At 41.3% G+C, this 18,176-nt stretch overlaps 1 protein-coding gene across 5 annotated transcripts in view; it reads right to left on the bottom strand.

The window, feature by feature from the left end:
- The window catches only part of LOC134338343 (probable E3 ubiquitin-protein ligase HECTD4), a 291,135-nt gene that overhangs the window by 115,031 nt on the left and 157,928 nt on the right, over window positions 1-18,176 (bottom strand). For all 5 annotated transcript variants that reach the window (XM_063034109.1, XM_063034111.1, XM_063034113.1 and 2 more), the window contains exons 31-35: window positions 9,449-9,590; window positions 8,751-8,917; window positions 6,102-6,248; window positions 2,188-2,372; window positions 817-970 (exon numbers count right to left, since the gene is read on the bottom strand). In XM_063034109.1, the coding sequence (XP_062890179.1) occupies window positions 817-970; window positions 2,188-2,372; window positions 6,102-6,248; window positions 8,751-8,917; window positions 9,449-9,590 (795 nt within the window). The remainder of the gene's footprint in view (window positions 1-816; window positions 971-2,187; window positions 2,373-6,101; window positions 6,249-8,750; window positions 8,918-9,448; window positions 9,591-18,176) is intronic.

Genomic DNA, 18,176 nt, shown 5'->3' with positions numbered 1-18,176 from the left:
GAAAAACACCTGTAACACTGAATAATAGTAACACAACTTATTTACAAACACGCTAATTATCTGCAAACTGCAGTAAAACAATACCTTCATATTCTTTAATGATCAATAAACCAATTGTTTGGAATCTAATGACCTTGCCTGGTGTCTCAGGGTTGGGTGTGCTTGCACCCGTGCCACTTCCTTCTCTTGCACTCCTCTGCCACTTACCCCACACCCCTCCCATGGAACTCCACTCTCACCATCCCAACATCCTTTATTCCCGCCAGATTTATTAACTTGCTCTCTGCGCCATGTTGACAAATAGAGTATTATGCAAAAGTCTTAGGCACTCTAGCTACTACATGCATTTGCCTCAGACTTTTGATCAGTATTGTAAAACCTGTACATACAAATAAGTGTTTGGGAAGCTGGCAGGATGAATTTGTTGACTTCTATGGGGATGCAGGCATTTTCAGCTGGGTTGCAACATGTGAATGGTTGAATTAAATGTGCTGTTTTAATAAAAGGTTGCCCTTGGTTGGCGTATATTTTATTTGAATATATTGCTGGGGAACAGTTTATCCAATTTGCTAGCTGTCTTGGTTACAAACAGATCTCAGGAACAGAACCCTGCCATAAGCTGGGGAAGATCTGCGTTAAGATTAATTTCAATTGCAGCTATGGCAGCATTTTCAATCCTCTTGACTCATCCATTATGCTTTGGTAATTGTACTACAAACATACTACACAAGCACAGATGATCAGGTTTTTGGAAATTTTCTTTAACAGTACATAAACAGTGCTGAATGCAATGCCAATCAAGCATGGAGTTCCTACCTAGAAAGATCATTTAAAAGGCTGAGTACATCTTGCAGTGCATCATTCCCTGCTGCTTGATTCCCACAGCTTTCAGTGGCACGGGCAAGATGATTGGTGAGCAGGCTTGACACTTGACGGGCTAACCCAGAATGGACTGCATTTGTTGATACACCTGGAGGGAATTGGTCGAAATAAAAGATACATTACATTAAGATACCAACAATAGTAGTGAAGGCCCTAATACAAACTGGCAGTAAGTGCTTTGCTTCAAATTCATGAAACGAAAAGTTTATGGACTTTGAAAGACTGTTTTGATAACTAAATTCAAAAAATCCTATTTTTAGAAAAATCTTCCAATTTAGATGCTTCAGTGAATAAAGCAATCAGACTTGCATGCATTAATTCCATATCCCACTATACTATGAGCGGATGTCCGTCCGGATCCCTCAAATGTTACTGTCCCTGTGTCCATCTCCTCCTTTGGTAACTCATTCCAGATACCAATTATTCATTCAATGAAAAATGCAATCCTCAGATTCCTTTTAAGCCTCATCCCACTAATTTTATGTCCTCCAGTTTTAGATAACCCTAACAGAGAAAACTGACTCTGGCTACCTACTGTCTGTGCCTCTCAAAATTTTATAAAACTCTGACATATCACTTCTCAGCCCTCATTGTGCCAGGGAAAACAGATCATGTATATTCAATCCCTTCAATCCAGGCAAATTTCTTTGTGAATCTTTTCTGCACCCTTTTTGGCTTAATCACATCTTTCCTGTATCACAGAGACAAGCAGGTCTACAGCTACTTGAACATTCGACTGCAGCCAGGGTTTGAAAAATCAAAAAAAAACTGCAGATACTAGAGAACATTGACCTGAAAAGTTAATTGTTTTCATCCATATCCTATGCTTGTATTAATATGATTTAGTAGCCTTCACAGGTGGTGAGAATAGAGTGCTTCATAGTTATTCAACCAAGTATAAAGCATACTTGAAAGTACTGTGGGGGTGGTGGGGGGAGAAGGAATACCTGTAGCAACCATTTACATCAATATTAGGACTGTAGCTACTGGACAGGAAGAATTCGCAAAGTATATAGCATTGACTGTCAGAAAATCAATTACTGTCTGTATCAATAACCAAGGGTACTATCTTCCAATTAATCACAAATAATTCTTTTGTTCAATCAAAAAGTATGTTTAAGTTCCATTTTAAGTGATTCTAAATGAAGCACCATAATACTGCAGATTATAAAGCAAAGTCAGAGTGTTAATGAGGTAAATAAGAAATTGATTACCATTACTTTGGCTTTGAAGAACAAACAAGATTAGAAGGAATACAAAACTATGAACAAGGAGATTAAAACCGCATTCATGTAGGAAGCTCACCTTCTTCTTTCTCCCACTCCACACAGCGATTAGCAAGTACCTGGAAGGCAGCCCAGGCCATGGTAGCAACCTTCTGTTTCCTTGTTTGTTTTTCACTTGAGCTACTTTCTCGTTGGCTTGTCAGGCTGCAGAGTCTGTCCATGAGCTGCACCAATCCACTTCGCACCAGGCATTTTTCTTCACTCCTAAGCACCCACAAAAAGAACCACATTCAGGACATACAGCAAAATATCTGGCATAAAAAGCGAATAACAGAAGGTAAAATTATCCCATTGATGCAATCAGCAGCTAGAACCAATGCCAAATAAACTGCAGTCCCTGGAGTCAAGAGCACAACAGCATTTTCCACACTGTATTTGGCTTAGTTATGTGAAACTCAAAAGAATAATTGCAGTTTTTAAAACTTTCAGTAGTTTTCCTTCAAGATGGCTACTCACACATCTGACTCAGCAGTCCAGATGAAGGGTCTCAGTTCAAAACGTTGACTGTTTCCTCTTTTGCATATATGCTACCTGGCCTGCTGAGTTCCTCCAGCATTTTGTACTTGTTACTCTGCATTTCCGGCAACTGCAGATTTTCTCATTTTTGGCATATTGACTATCTGCTCCTTGCTCAGCAATAAGCTGAATTTAAAATTTCCATCCTCAAGTTCAAATGCATTCATTACTTCAACATATCATGCCCTCTCTCTGTAAACCTCTTCAGCCTAGAGCCTTCTGAGAGCACTATTCTCATCTAATTCCCAAACGTATCCTTGATTTGCACAGCTCCACCACACCCTAATGTATTTTCACCTGTAATTCCTGCTCAGGAATTTCTTGATTAAAGTTCACCAGTCTCTACTTTTCTCACCTTTAAAGTGTTTGTTACAATACAACTCCCTGACTGATTTTAATGTTTCAATGCAAAAATATCCTTCAAAGTTGCTGGTGAACGCAGCAGGCCAGGCAGCATCACTAGGAAGAGGTACAGTTGACATTTCGGGCCGAGACCCTTCATCAGGACCCGAAACGTCGACTGTACGTCTTCCTAGAGATGCTGCCTGGTCTGCTGCGTTCATCAGCAACCTTGATGTGTGTTGCTTGAATTTCCAGCATCTGCAGAATTCCTCGTGTTTACAAAAATATCCTTGTGGCTTTTGTTTGATAATGTTCCTGCAAAATACTGGTGCCACGTGAATGCAAATATTAAACTCTCCTATAATGGCTGAGTGAATGTTCAAGTTTTAGAAAAAGTTTCAATTAATCACAAATGATGTTAAACATAGCACAAATAAACTTGTAGATTGGATTATTGCTGCAGAATTTCCACACAACAATGGAGGGATTAAATTCAACTCTGCTCTACAATGTACAGTCACTATTCATTGATGAAATGATGCTTTGCACAAATTCTGATCCTGTATGCTGCACATGCCATCCAAATCACACAATGCTACAGTAGAACTCGCTCGGTCAGTGAATTTTGAAAACGTAGGGGTGGGGGGGTGGTAAATGCTGGAAATATTCAGCAATTCAGCATCTATGAACAAGCAAAGTTAACATTTTAGAAGAGCGACCTTTCAAAAGTGAAAAGAAATGATGCACTGTTTTCTAGCTCAACATGCAAAGGATGATTTCTTTTTTTTTTACAGCTAGATCAAATATGTCTACAGTTTTGCTAATCCCCATAGGTTCAAAAAGAAAACAATCAGTGCATCTAGGGAAAAACCATGAGCGAATGTCAGGATAGATGCAGAATCTGTCACAAATATGATTTATATAACTAGTACAATCCATTTAAAACCCCAGTTTTTTGCCACATGCTGGAATTGCACTTGTTTTGGCCATCAACAAACTACTTCAGGAACAGACTTGGGTAAGATAGCTTGGACAAATGAACAATTATCGGACCTTAATTATGAGAAGGACTGACAAAGAAAACTGATCAGTACAGCACAGGTATCTTCTTCTTCTTCTCACTATGGTGTGCTGAACTAACTAAATTAGTAATCAAATACCCAACCAAACTGCCTACACAATGCCCGTATTCTTCCCATTTCCTGCACATTTACATGCACAGAACACAAGGATCCTATGTTGTGTCATCCTTCCCCAACTCAAAAGGTATGTGCTGTTCCTTTCCTTGCCTTGTGATGGATCAAGCAACATTTTTGCCATTTCTATAGCACTGTTTTTTTCACAAAGCTGAGTTGCTAGCTTGATGCTCAACCTGTGACGCTCATGGATAGAAAGCGTGCAAGGGGCCAGGTGGATTCCAACTCCGAACCATTCGCCTCAAAGTCTGGTGCCAATGCCACTACACCACTGGCCAGCTTCAACTCAAAAGGTAGAAGGCCAAAAGTATTAGTAATATTAAACATCTGGTTCATTTAGAAAAGCTTACACTGTCCAAGGAGTAAACCTTGGGTCCAAGTTGTTTAGGAATTCAGCATAAACTAAATGGTGAAACAACGTCACATATTTATTCTGATGAAAGCTCGTCAATTTGCAAAATGTTTCTCTCTCTCCATAGATGTTGAACCATTTACCACCTCCTCCTTTTTTGGTTTGTCATTCACTTCTTTCCAGAAAGCTGTGTACTCACAACGTTTGCATATTACTTTTCTGCCACCCCAAAACAATATAAAAAGATACGCACTGTTTGGTTTGAAGATTAACTATGATTTTAGTTACGAAAATGGCAATGTTCATATCTGTGAGCTCTTCTACAATGCGAATACTTCAAGAAATAAAACATTTTTATGTATTTGAAGAATAAATCATGGTCTAATAGCTCAAAACATTGTTGGTCTCCTTTTTTTTAAAAAACAGTATCCTCAAAAATATGAAACTCAGGCCAGATTTGAAATAGACACTGAAGATTTAAATAGCCTGTCTGAGCCAAAAACAGTGGCTAGAGAGAAAATAAAACAGATGAATAAATTTAAGACCTGAGGGAAAGGTGACACTTTAGCACATCCAGGACTGGACTTTAATCTCACGGCATAAATGTGGTGAAGAAATATAATGCACAAAACATACAGAATTAGTGTAAGCAGTTTATGTGTAGAACCTGGCATTGTGTTTTTGGGCAACATCAGCTTGGGCAACAAGGGGAACATGCAAACAAGGGAAGGGGAAGGGGAGAAGAACACACCTTTGGTAATGTTACACACATAGGAAGATAAACTACTGCTGGAAATAGTCAGGGTTTGATCAGATGATTGAGAGCAAGGGCTTCCTTACTGAAGCAGTTAAATGACACACTGAAGAACGATAGATGTTAAAGCTTATAAAGGGGCCAGCACAGATAATGTATTATTATCACAAGGCCTTCTTTTGTATTTTTTGTCTGAAGTTTTGGTACTATGGTTTAGACAGTTTGGAGAGAAGTGAAAAATGGATTTAAGGTTGCGGATTCAAGAGGCAACACTATGCTCTAAGACTGTACATGAACCAAAGCTTGGAGAATACAGAGGTGAAAAGTAATTGCTTGGGAGAAGACGTGATATCAATATCTTAGATATACATCAGTTAGCATGGGATCAGTAAGAAGCTGGATGATCAAAAGTTTAGTAAAATAGTCTCACAGGGTCAAAATTGGTAATTCAAAGAGAATGGGGTGATAGAAGAGAAATTAGAATGAGATATGCTATTGCAGGTGATAAGCAACAGAGACAACTGAACAAATGATGTCAGTCTTAATGACAATGAAGTTTACAAGGTGACTGCATGTCTCGATGGTGAGGAGGGAAGAAATGAAACCGCTTAAATTGCCTTCAGCTCCCAGACAAAAATACATTTAGTTTGCAAAAGCCAAATAGATAAATAACCAAGACAATGTCACCAGTGTTATTTGATTTTAACACAGGCTTTGTCAGCACACCAGCTCCTGAATCATTGAAATGCAATGAAAATTCATTTTTTACCTACCTGGTATATGGTATAGTACAAAGTAGGCCAATACTGTTGGCACAAGCTATTGGATATCGAGCACAAAGAGAAACAACTGATGTCATGGTCTCGCCAAAGGCCTCCTGAACCTGCTCCACCATCCCACCACATGTCAGTTCTTCAATCCTGAGATGAGAAATAGAGAAAGTAGTTAAATAAGACCAAAAATAATTTTTTAAATGTTAATATGCATTGGTTAAGAAGAATTCAGAGAAATTCACAGCACACAAATTATTTCAAATGCTTCCATGCTATCCAAAAAATTAATCTAGCTTAATCTCACTTTCTTTTTCTTGGTCTTGAATGCCTACCCAACTACTTTTCAGAAACAGAACAGAACTTCCACCTGAAACAATATTTAGGTTGCTGTTTCGACAAAGTTACTAAACTCTTGGGTAAAACACTTCCCCCTCAGCTTCTGTCTTAATCTTGCATCAATTACTATAAATCTCTATTCCCTGGTTATTTACCTGCCTGCTGAAGAAAGTGGATTCTGACCAATTCTGTTTAGGAATCCTAATTTTCTCTTCAGCATCTTTTGTTCCAAAGAAAATAATTCAACATAGTTGATCTTTCCTCATGACAATAATTCAAAATTTCTGGGCTATGTCATCTTAAATCTCCTTTGTTCTCTCTCTTGTATCTGCTGTGCTGCCACTTACAATGGTTTGTGGGCATATCCTTCTGCTTGCAATGTCGTTAGCCCCCTCTAATTGCAACAGCAGATAATTCCCCATATTTTATCAGTTTTTTACCCAGTCCATTGGTATCTTCCTCCAAGTCACAACATTTTCCTACAAATCACACGGCAACTTGTAACTCTGCAAATTTCTAAAATCATAGCCCTTACATCTAATTAATTAAATCAAATGACCAACTACTGGAACCCTATAGATGGGGTGTATGGGGTGTCAGGGAGGGGTAGCACCTCTGGTGGGGGAACATGTTGTGTCCTTTTCAGGGCGGTTAGTCCACCTTTGGCCCCCACCTGGCACTCAGCTCTCACCTGTGGCTCCCCGTAGCTGTTTGCATGCGACAGTGGCCACACCCCGGGCAATGGCTTTGACAAGCTGGCTAAACCAGGTGAGGGTAGCCGACGGGTCTCAAACCCTTGGTGAGATAGGGAGTTGTCTATCCCAGCATGTGAAGACAGACTCAGGCAGATTGAGCGGACGAGACCAATGGAAGGTCCAACGGTCAAGGCGGCGGTCTCTGCAAGCGTCATGGAACGTGTAGAGCAGGACAAGACACAGAAGACGTCCTGGTCATCCACTGCGCCTAGTCCCATCTCTAGCCGTCTAGACTCTGTCTTGCCACTGGATACAGATGGGAAATGGGAAGAGAGAGTGAGGCTGACGCCGCGCAACTCTCCCTCACTTAAATCCAAATGACGCGCTAGTCTCAACACCATCATAATAGTGTCAAGGTCCTCATCGACGTCAATGATGGACGAACAACCATAGATCCTAAAACAATGAAGCCTTCTAGTTAAAAATACCCATAAACTATCGTCTTTTACTTCCAGATACTTAACCATTTTAAACTCGTTTATTTCTTTAGATTCAATCATTCTTACAGTTTTCTTGAGATAATCCCTGTTAACCAAACCAAATTTATTCTCATTGTTGACTTCACCTGGTTAGCTCCATGTTTGGCACTGAACAAATTCTGCTGAATGTCTCATGAATAATACCTATAAAATATTAATACTATTTTACAGATTTTTTTCCATTAATATTCCCCAGAGCAAGGTTCGACCTACAGGCCTGTAATTACTCCAGTTATCCCTTTATAACTTCTACTCAAGAAAAACATTATTTAAAATTTAATATTGCCTCACTGCAATCCTACAGAAAATAGGTTAGCGCCATGGTGCTATCCAGCATTATAATCAAGATGTAGAGTTCATTAAGATATGACACATTTTGATCAGGAAATGAAATCTAATGCACTGGAGAATAAAAAAGAAATCTAATCACTTTGTTGGCAATGTGCCCACCACGAACAATTGTGGAGCAGCAATATTAACTATGGGAGATTTCCCTTACATTTGATAGGAGAAGGCAAGTGAAAATATGCACACAATTAACAAGAAATGCAGCTTCAGACAACATGCCACTGAGGCTGAATCAGCACCAAAGCCAACATTTGTAAACACAATTTCAATACTCGTGTTGTAGCTTCCTCTTTTGCAATTGGGGTTGATCCTTGTTCTGGAACAGAACAGAAAGGTAAGTTCCATTCCTCTAAATTAGCATCCCTCACAATAAAATAGCATTTGTTGTTGTTTAAAAAAAAAAGGATAATTGTTTAGCAGCAAAAAAACAGAATGCCAGAGGAATTCAGCAGGTCAGGCAGTAGTTGTGGACTGAAATGAGCAGTTGACGCTTAGGGTCAAGCCCCTTTAATCTTCAAAGAGTCTGAAACATTGACTATCCATTTTCCTCTGTAGATGCTGCCAGACCCACTGTGTTCCTCCAGCATTTTGTTCTTCACTCCAGATTCCAGCATCCGCAATCTCTTGCAATTCGATAGTTGTTCGCTCCTCGAGATTCATTAATCAAGAGGAAACTGCAAACACCATAAAGAATAAACAGTTTCTTATTTCTCATGTGGTCAACAGCTTACCGTGGTCCTCCCTGAAGGACAGTGGTTACAGGTCCCACCAGATGTGTGACACCACCAACACGGACTGCTGCTGTCAGTAGTTCACGCATATGTACAAGAGCTTGTTTCCTTGTGTTACCACGCCGCCATCGGGTCTGAGCAGCTGAAAGAAAACTGCTGCTTGACACCTAAACAAAACAAAGACATAACTTTTGAAAGCCATTTTTTGCAAATCTCAACAGCAAAAAAAAATTAGATTAAACATTTTGAAAGCAAAGGATTTGTTAATTTAAAATGACGACATTACTGATGTACAGTAACAAGTTACATATTTGAAAGCAAAGTGAAAAATTAGGTGAATCTTCCACTAAATAATGCTTTATCTAATAGTTTGTCATAATTTCCAAAAAACAGACCTTACAACAGCTTAGTAGGCTGAATTATATTTAACATATTAACCAAAGTATGTATACCATACACAATGTTGAAATTCATCTTCTTGCAGACAGTCACAAAACAATTCACAGAGAATGACACATTACAAAGACAGTCATACATTCAATGTTCGAAAAAGAACAAATCATGCAGACCATTAAAAAGAAAGCACACAACAAAACAATACATCCAAAAAAGTACAGCTTTTCCTTTACTGGCTTACTGCAAAATTTTACAGTAAACTTGCAAATGAAGTATAATTACCTAGAAAGACTAACACTTACCGCTTGGTCAGGATTAGTCCCAATGAAAGCGAAGAGCTGTCCAAGCAGCACACTATATGTTGGCTTGTCACGGCTATCCTCAATAGTTAAGGACTGAAGCAAAGTGAAGGAACTGCTCCGATGACTATTCCCATGGCGTCTCCTAGAAGGCAGACAAATCCTCAAACATTTATAGTTCAAAAGTGGCCTTATGATATTAAAACAAAGTGATTCCTTATGGGCGATGCACATGCACACCAGACATAAAGCATCAAGATGATCAGAGGGGAGGGAACGTCGACTCAGACCATGAGAGGCCTGTGTCAGGCATTTTCATGCCTTACAAGGCGCAGATTGGAAGTCTGTGTGGGGCACCACTTCTCGCACAGACTAGAGCAATGTGTGATTAAGTGCCTTGCTCAAGGGCACAAACACGCTGCCACAGCTGAGGCTTGAACTAGTGACCTTGAGATAACTAGACGAACGCTTTAACCACTTGGCCACGTGCCCAACAAAGATGATCAGAAATATGTACTTTATGAACATTAATCAAAGAACAGGGACCAGTACAGCACAGTAAAGGTCCTTCAACCCATGATGTTGAGCTGACCTATATAAACCTACTCCACAATCAATATAACCCTTCCCTCCTAAACAGCCTACAATCCTCCATTTTTCTTACATCCATGTGTTCATCTGAGGGTACTTTAAAAGGTCCCTTATGTATCACTCCTGATAACTCATTCCAGATACATACCACTTTTTGCATAAAACATATACATAAGAACATAAGAAATAGGAGCAGGAGTAGACCATTTGGCCTGTTGAACCTGCTCTGCCATTCAATAGGATCATGGCTGATCAGGCACTAGACCCATCTACACCTATCTGCCTTAATCCCCCTACTATGCAAAAATCTATCTAACCTTGTCTTAAATATATTTATTAAGGTAGCCTCCACTGCTTCATTGTGCAGAGTATTCCACAGATTCACCAGTCTGTGGGAAAAGCAGTTCCTCCTCATCTACGTCCTAAATCTACTCCCCCGAATCTTGAGGCTGTATCTCCTCGATCTAGTCTCAACTACCAGTGGAAACAATTTTCCTGCCTCTATCTTATCGCTTTCATAATTTTATAAGTTTTTATAAGATCTCCTCTTAAATTCTTCTGAATTCCAGTGAGTACAGTCCCAGGAGACTCAATCACTCCTTGTAGTCTAACCCCTACACATCTGTAATTAACCTAGTGAACCTCCTCTGCACTGCCTCCAAAGCCAGTATATCCTTCCTCAAGTAAGGAGACCAGAAATGCATGCGGTATTCCAGTTGCGGCCTCACCAGTACCCTATACGGTTGCAGCACAACCCCCGCTCTTAAATTCAATGCTTCTAGCAATGAAGGCCAACATACCATTTGCCTTCTTGATAGCCTGCTGCACCTGCAAACCAACCTTTTGTGATTCGTGCACAAGCACTCCCAAGTCCCTCTGCACAGCAGCATGCTGCAATTTTTTACCATTTAAATAATAATCTGATCTTCCATTTTCCTTCCAAAGTGGATGACCTCGCATTTACCAACATTGTATTCCATCTGCCAGACCCTTGCCCACGCATTTAACCTATCCAGATCTCTCTGCAGACACTCCATATTTTCTGCACAATTTGCTTTTCCACTCTATTTAGTATTATCAGCAAACTTAGATTTACTACACTCTGTCTCCTCTTCCCTATCGTTAATGTATATTGTGAACAGTTGTGGGCCCAGTGCTGACCCCTGCAGCACCCCACTCACCACTGACTGCCAACCAGAGTAACAAACATGTATCCCAACTCTGCTTTTTATTAGTTAACTAATTCTCTATCCATGCTAATACGTCACCCTCAATTCTATGCATCCTTATCTTATGGATAAATCTTTCATGCGGCACCTTATCGAACATCACCTGGAAATGCAAGTAAACAACGACCATCTGTTCCCCTCTATCCACTGAGCTCGTTATATCCTCAAAGAACTCCAGTAAGTTTGTCAAACAGGATCTTTGCTAAATCCATGCTGCATCTGTCTGATGGATCCATTTCTCTCCAAATGCCTCACTACTTCTTTAACGATTGCTTCACGCACTTTCCTAACTATACATGTTACACTAACCAGCCTATAGTTACCTGCCTTTTGCCTACATCCTTTTTTGAACAGTGGTATGACATTCGCTGTATTCTAATCCGCCAGGACCTGCCCAGAGTCCGGAGAATTTTGGTAAATCATCACCAAAACCTCTACTGTAACTTCTGCCATTTCTTTCAGTACCCTGGGATGCATTCCATCAGAACTGGGGACTTATCTATCTTCAGGCCCACAAATTTGCTCAGCACTACCTCTTTAGTGATAGCTATTGTATCAAGGTCCTCACTTCTCATCATATCCATAACATCTCTCTTTGGCATATTAGACGTATCCTCCACCATGAGGACCAACACAAAATAGTCATTCAAAGCCTCTGCCATTTCCTCAGTACCCAATATCAATTTCTCCTTCTTGTCCTCCAAGGCACTTACGCTCACTTTAGCCACCCTTTTCTGTTCATATAATTATTCAAACTTATACTATCCGATTTTATATTTTGTGCCAGTTTATTTTCATACCTCCAGCTTCCTTTTCTTTATTGCTCGATATTAGCAGTTCTTTGTTGCTTTTTAAAGTTTTCCCAACCTTCCAATTTCCCACTACTCTTGGCGACTTCGTATGCACGAGCTTTTGGTTGATGCCTTCTTTTATTTCCTTAGTTATCCAAGGTTGGCTCTCCTACCGTTACTGTCCTTGCTTTAAACTGGAATATACTTTTGTTGAGCACCGTGTAAAATCTCTTTGAAAGTCTTCCACTGTTCCTCAACCATCCCACCATACAGCTTGTGTTCCAGGTCTGCACTAGCCAAATCCTCTCTCATCCCATTGTAATCTCCATTGTTTAGACATAATACACTGGTTTTAGATTGAACTACTGCACCCTCCATTTGCATGAGAAACTCAGTCATACTGTGATCACTCTTTCCAAGAGGATCCCTAATTACAAGATCACTAATTTTACCCGTCTCATTGCAAGGACCAGATCTAAGATAGCACGCTCCCTTGTAGCTTCAGTAACATGCTGTTCAAGAAAGCCACCACGGATGCATTCTATGAAGTCCTCCTCAAGACTGCCTCGACCAACTTGATTCACTCAATCTACGTGCAAGTTAAAGTCCCCCATGATAAATGCTGTTCCATTCTTACATGCTTCAGATATTTCTGTTTTTTGCCTGTACTACTGTAATGTTATTACTTGGTGGCCAATAGCCAACTCCCACCAGTGATTTTTTTTCCCCTTACTAGTCCTAATTCCTACCCAGATGGATTCAACATTCTACTCCTTAGATCTTATATTGTCTCTCACTATCACCCTGATCTCATCCTTAATTAAGAGCGCCATCCCACCTACCTTACCTTCCTGTCTATTGTTCAGTGTTACCTGATATCCTTGGATATTTAATTCCCAATCCTTTCTAGCTACAACCATGTCTCTGTGATGGCCACTAAGTCATACTCCCTTGTACTGATTTGTGCCACAAGTTCACTGACCTTGTTTTGAATACTATGGGCATTCAAGTGTCCTTACACTCATTGTCCTTTTAAAATCTTGTAACCTTTTACACTCGACTTTTCTTCACACCACTCTTACTTTTCTCTTTTTTCTCTTTTTTTTTATCTTTATCCACACTTTTCATTTTTTACTTTACTTCTCCAATCTGTTGAACTCACCCTCCTACTATTTAGTTTAAAGCCCTATCCACAGCCCCAGTTATGCGATTCGTTAGGATCCAGGTCCCATCACGGTTCAAGTGGAGCCCTTCCCATTGATACAGTTCCCTCCTTCCCCAATACTGGTTCCAATTTCCCATGAATTCAAACACACTTCTCCCACACCAATCCTTGAGTCATGCATTTAATTCTATAATCCTCTTGACCCAATGCCAACTTGTACATGGCTCCGGTAGATTACCACCTTTTTGGTTCTGCTTTTTAATTTAGTCCCTAGCTGCTCAAATCCCCTTAGCAGAACCTCTTTCCTTGTTCTACCTATGTCATTGGTACCCACATGGACCATGACAACTGGATCTTTACCCACCCACTGCAAATTCCTCTGCAGGTCAGATAAATGTTCCAACCCAGGCATCAGACAAGCAACACAGCCTTTGGGATGCTCTATCCTCGCAACAGAGAACTCTGTCTATTCCCCTGACTATACTATCCCTATTTACCACAACATTTCTCTTCTCTCCCCCACTCTTGAAAGGCTCCCTGAACTACTGTGCCACAATTAGGTTGCTCATCCTTTCTACAGCATCCACACAAGGAGCAAGAATGTCAGACCTGCTGGACAAGCTCAAGGGCTGAGACTCCTCCAGCACTGTCTCTTGGATCCCGCAACCTGACTCACTCGTAGTCACACTTTCTTGCCTCTGACCACCGACCAAATTTGAGGCAGCTAAGGTTTTGAGGTGACTACCTCCAGAAACAGAGAATCCAGGTAACTCTCCCCTCCCTGATGTGCCAGTGTTTGAAGCTCACATTCCAGATCATTAACTTTGAGCCCGAGTTCTTCCAGCAGCTAACACTTGTTGCAGATGTGGTCACCGGAACCACAATGGGGTCCACCAGCTCCCACATCAGGCAGCTACAGCATATCCCCTGATCCTGCATCATCCCTTTACTTCATTAGCTGCAATTACATTTGACATCTCCCTAAACTTTTTTCCTCTCACCTTAAAAGGATGTCCCATGGTATGCTACTTCAGGAAAAATAGTGCTGGCTTTCCACTCGAACAAAACTACTCATAATATTATACACCTCTATCAAGTCAAGTCACCTCACATCCTTCTCTGCTCCAAAAAGAAAAACCTTAGGTTGCTCAACCATTCTTCATAAGACGTTCTCAAATCAAGCAGCGCCTTAGTAAACCACCTCTGCACCCTCTCTAAAGCTTCCACATCTTTCCTATAATGAGGCAACCAGAGCTGAACACAATATTGCTGAACACAATATTCCAAGTGTGGTCTGACCAGTTTAATAGAGCTGCGACATTACCTTATGGCTCTTGAGCTCAATCCCCTGACTATTGAAGGCCCACACACCAAATGCCTTTCTTAACCACACTATCAACTTGCACGACCAGGGATCTATGGGTGTGGATCCCAAGATCCTGTTCCTCCATACTGCTAAGAATCCTGCCATTAAGCTTGTAATCTACCTTCAAGTTCAATCTTCCAAAGTATATCAGATCACACTTGTCTAAATTGAACACCATCTGCAATTTCTCTGCCCAGCTCTGCAACCTGTCTATATCCCTTTAGGTCCTAAAAAATATTCCATATTATCCACAACACAATCAACCTTCATGTCACCTGCAAACTGATTAACTCACTCTTCCATTTCCTCATCCAAGCCATTTTAAAATAAAATCATGAAGAGTGGGGATCCCAGAACGGGTCCTGTGGAATACTGCTAGTCACCAACCTCCAGCAGAATATGCTCCATCTTCTACCACCCTCTGCGGACAAGCCAATTCTGATTACTTGAGCTAAGTTTCCATGGATCCCATGCCTCTTGACTTTCTAGATGAGCCTACCATGGAGTACATGGTACATTCATCAGAGAAAAAAAAAACCCAGCAAATACTGGAAATCCAAACTACAAATAAAAATACTGGAAATACTTTGGTGATCAGGAGGATTTGCATTGAGGGGAAAAGAGTTAATTCCTTGAACCTAACATTGGCTTAGTTGGAAGGGTGTTAGACAAAATACCAATGTCAGAATGAGAATAGATGGAGAATTAAAATCATATGCAATTAGAAGGCAAGGTCACCGTTGCAGACTGAACAAAGAATCGCTGCAAAGCAGTCATTCAATCTGCATTTGGCAATGCTCACAAAATATCCATTTCCAATCACAAATGAAATGGTTGTGCCAATATGCAACAAGACAAAGGCAATATTCAGTCAGGTAAGTGGCAAGTAACATTCATGCCACAAAAATGCCAATCAATAACCATCTCCAGCAAGAGTCTAACTTCCTACTCTCGATATTCAAGCCCCCCCACCACCAAACAACAAGATTGTCAGAAATATGTGCTTTTGAACATTAGTCATAGGCCACAGACCAGTACAACACAGAACAGGTCCTCGAGCTCATGATGCTGTGTTGACCTATATAAACCTACTCCACAATCAATATAACCCTTCCCTCCAATACTGCCCATAATGCTCCATTATTCATACATCTGTATGTCTAAGAGTCTTTTAAAGGTCCCTATTGTATCACCCCTGATAATTATTCTAGGCACACACCACTCTGTGCAAAACACCTACCAATGACCAGGAACTGAACTCGACAACCCACATTGGCACTATAACCACAAGATGTTGGGTATTACACAGCAAGTGACTTGGTGCCTGATGCTCCAAAAACTCCCACCACTTTCAAAGCACATCAGCACGATGGAATAGATGAGAATTTTAATGAAAAGGTCACACTAAAGGTGCAGGCTACAGATAGACAGGTAAACACCAGAGAAGTAAGGGGAGCAGATAGACAGTGAAGGGATGCCCTGTGTCCATTCCCCTCAGTAATAAGCATGCCCTTAAGGGTAATTTTAGGGGAAATGACTTCTTAAAAAGAGGCCATCAGCAGTAGCTGGGTTAGTGCCACTGTGCCTGGCTGAGGCAAAGAACGGAATGATAAAGTCGGGCAGAACAATAGTGATGGGGAATCAAAGAGTAAAGGGCTCAGATAGATACTTCTGTAGCCACCATCGAGACTCCAAGATGATGTGGTGCCCCAGTCAAGGATGCCTCACTGAAGGTACTAGACAGTCCCAGAGGGCAGGATGAGCAGCCAGAGGTTGCAATCCATTTAAGTATCAATGACATAGGCAAGAGTAAAGCTGAGGTACTGCAAAGGCATTCTAGGGAGCTAGCTAGGAAGTTAAAATACAGGACACCCAGTACTGAAATGTCAGGATTCCCATCTGTGCCACGTGATAGTAAGGAATAGATACATAGTGCTGTACATGGCTAAGGAGCTGAAACAGAAGAAATATATGGATCGCTGGGCTCACCTGCGGGGGAGGTGGCACCAATATAAACAAGCCACTTGAGTTGGAGGAGAACCAATATACTTGAAATCATTTAAACTCGAGTGGCAGGGGTTTGGGAACCACAGCAGCCGGACAACAGGTGGTAGGATAGAGAGCAAGGAATTATTGCATATGGCATTCTTGCCTTAGTACAGGGGTCCCCAACCTTTTTTGCGCTGCGGACCAGTTTAATATTGACAATATTCTTGTGGACCGGCCGACCCGGGGGGTAGGGTTGCCAACGGACAAGAGTAGCAGTCAAAGAGCCTTGCGCGGGCACCAGTGCGCATGCGTAACCTGCGCACGCGTGTACCTGCCGATATTATTTTCTGCAAAGCGTTTTTGGCGATTCTGTTCGGGGGGGGGGTTTCATAACGACCGGAATGTTGGTAATAAGGGGCTAATACACTCAATTTCGTTTCTAAAAGGGTTTATCTAACGAATTTAATATTAAACACACAGCGCATATTTTCCTCGCATGAATATAGTGGTAAGTCAATCATCAGGGGAGGACGGGGAGCTTGAAGTGTTGAAAGAACTTCCAGTAGAAGTGGTAGAGGCAGGTTCAATATTATTTAAAGAAAAATTGGATGGGTATATGGACAGGAAAGGAATGGAGGGGTATGGGCTGAGTGCAGGTCGGTGGGACTAGGTGAGAGTAGCTTTCGGCACGGACTAGAAGGGCCGAGATGGCCTGTTTCCGTGCTGTAATTGTTATATGGTTATATGTCACTATCAGTCAATAGCATCATAACATTTTAAGTTACATTTGGATATTAAACACACAGCACATATTTTCCCTGTATGAACATATAAAATCATTGCAACGCACCAATATCGCTGAATCAGTGGGAGCCCTGGGCTTGTTTCCCTGCAACAAGACGGCCCTATCGAGGGGTGACAAGAGACAGCGATACTCAAAGGAGGTTCCTTATGTCCAGTCTATTTAGTTTTCGTCGCATTCATTGCAGAGATATGTTGGAAATGGAAGCAACGTTTTCAGTTCTTTCGTGGCTATCTCAGGATATTTAGCCTTGACTTTGATCCGTAATGCCGGCAGAGATGTTATGTCAAACATACTTCTCAGCCTGCCGTCATTTGCAAGCTCGAGTTGATCTTCTTCCCGCGCTGATATGGATGACGCGCTGTTAATGACCTCGCGTGTGTTCAAGCTCCACAGTAGGCGTGACAGGGAATGAGGAAAGGTGCAGCTGACTCATATTGCCAAATCATATCGTTTCCTCGTGGCCCAGTAGCAAATGCTCTGCGGCCCGGTGGTTGGGGACCGCTGTCTTAGTAGGTAGGGGTGCTAATTTTATATAAGAGTAAGGAAGTCATGTTGCAGATATAGTACTATGTAGGGTGCCTAAGATACTTGCACAGTACTGTATCTGTCAACGTGAAGCGGAGGGCGGGAGCAAAGCATGCTGGGAAAAGGTGAGGGCGGAGCGCTGCGGGAGAAGTGTGGAGCAGGTGGCAGAGAAAGAGGGCTAGGAGCGGGTGATGTGGGTGAAGACAAACACAGCCTTGAGATACTAGTTAAGGTCATTTGATTCCAAACTGATCATTACAGAATGTCTCT

The sequence above is a fragment of the Mobula hypostoma genome, chromosome 27 (assembly GCF_963921235.1).
Source record: "Mobula hypostoma chromosome 27, sMobHyp1.1, whole genome shotgun sequence".
In the NCBI taxonomy this organism is placed as follows: domain Eukaryota; kingdom Metazoa; phylum Chordata; class Chondrichthyes; order Myliobatiformes; family Myliobatidae; genus Mobula; species Mobula hypostoma.
The sequence above is the reverse complement of the archived record's forward strand: the minus strand, read 5'-3'. Positions and strand labels throughout refer to the sequence as shown.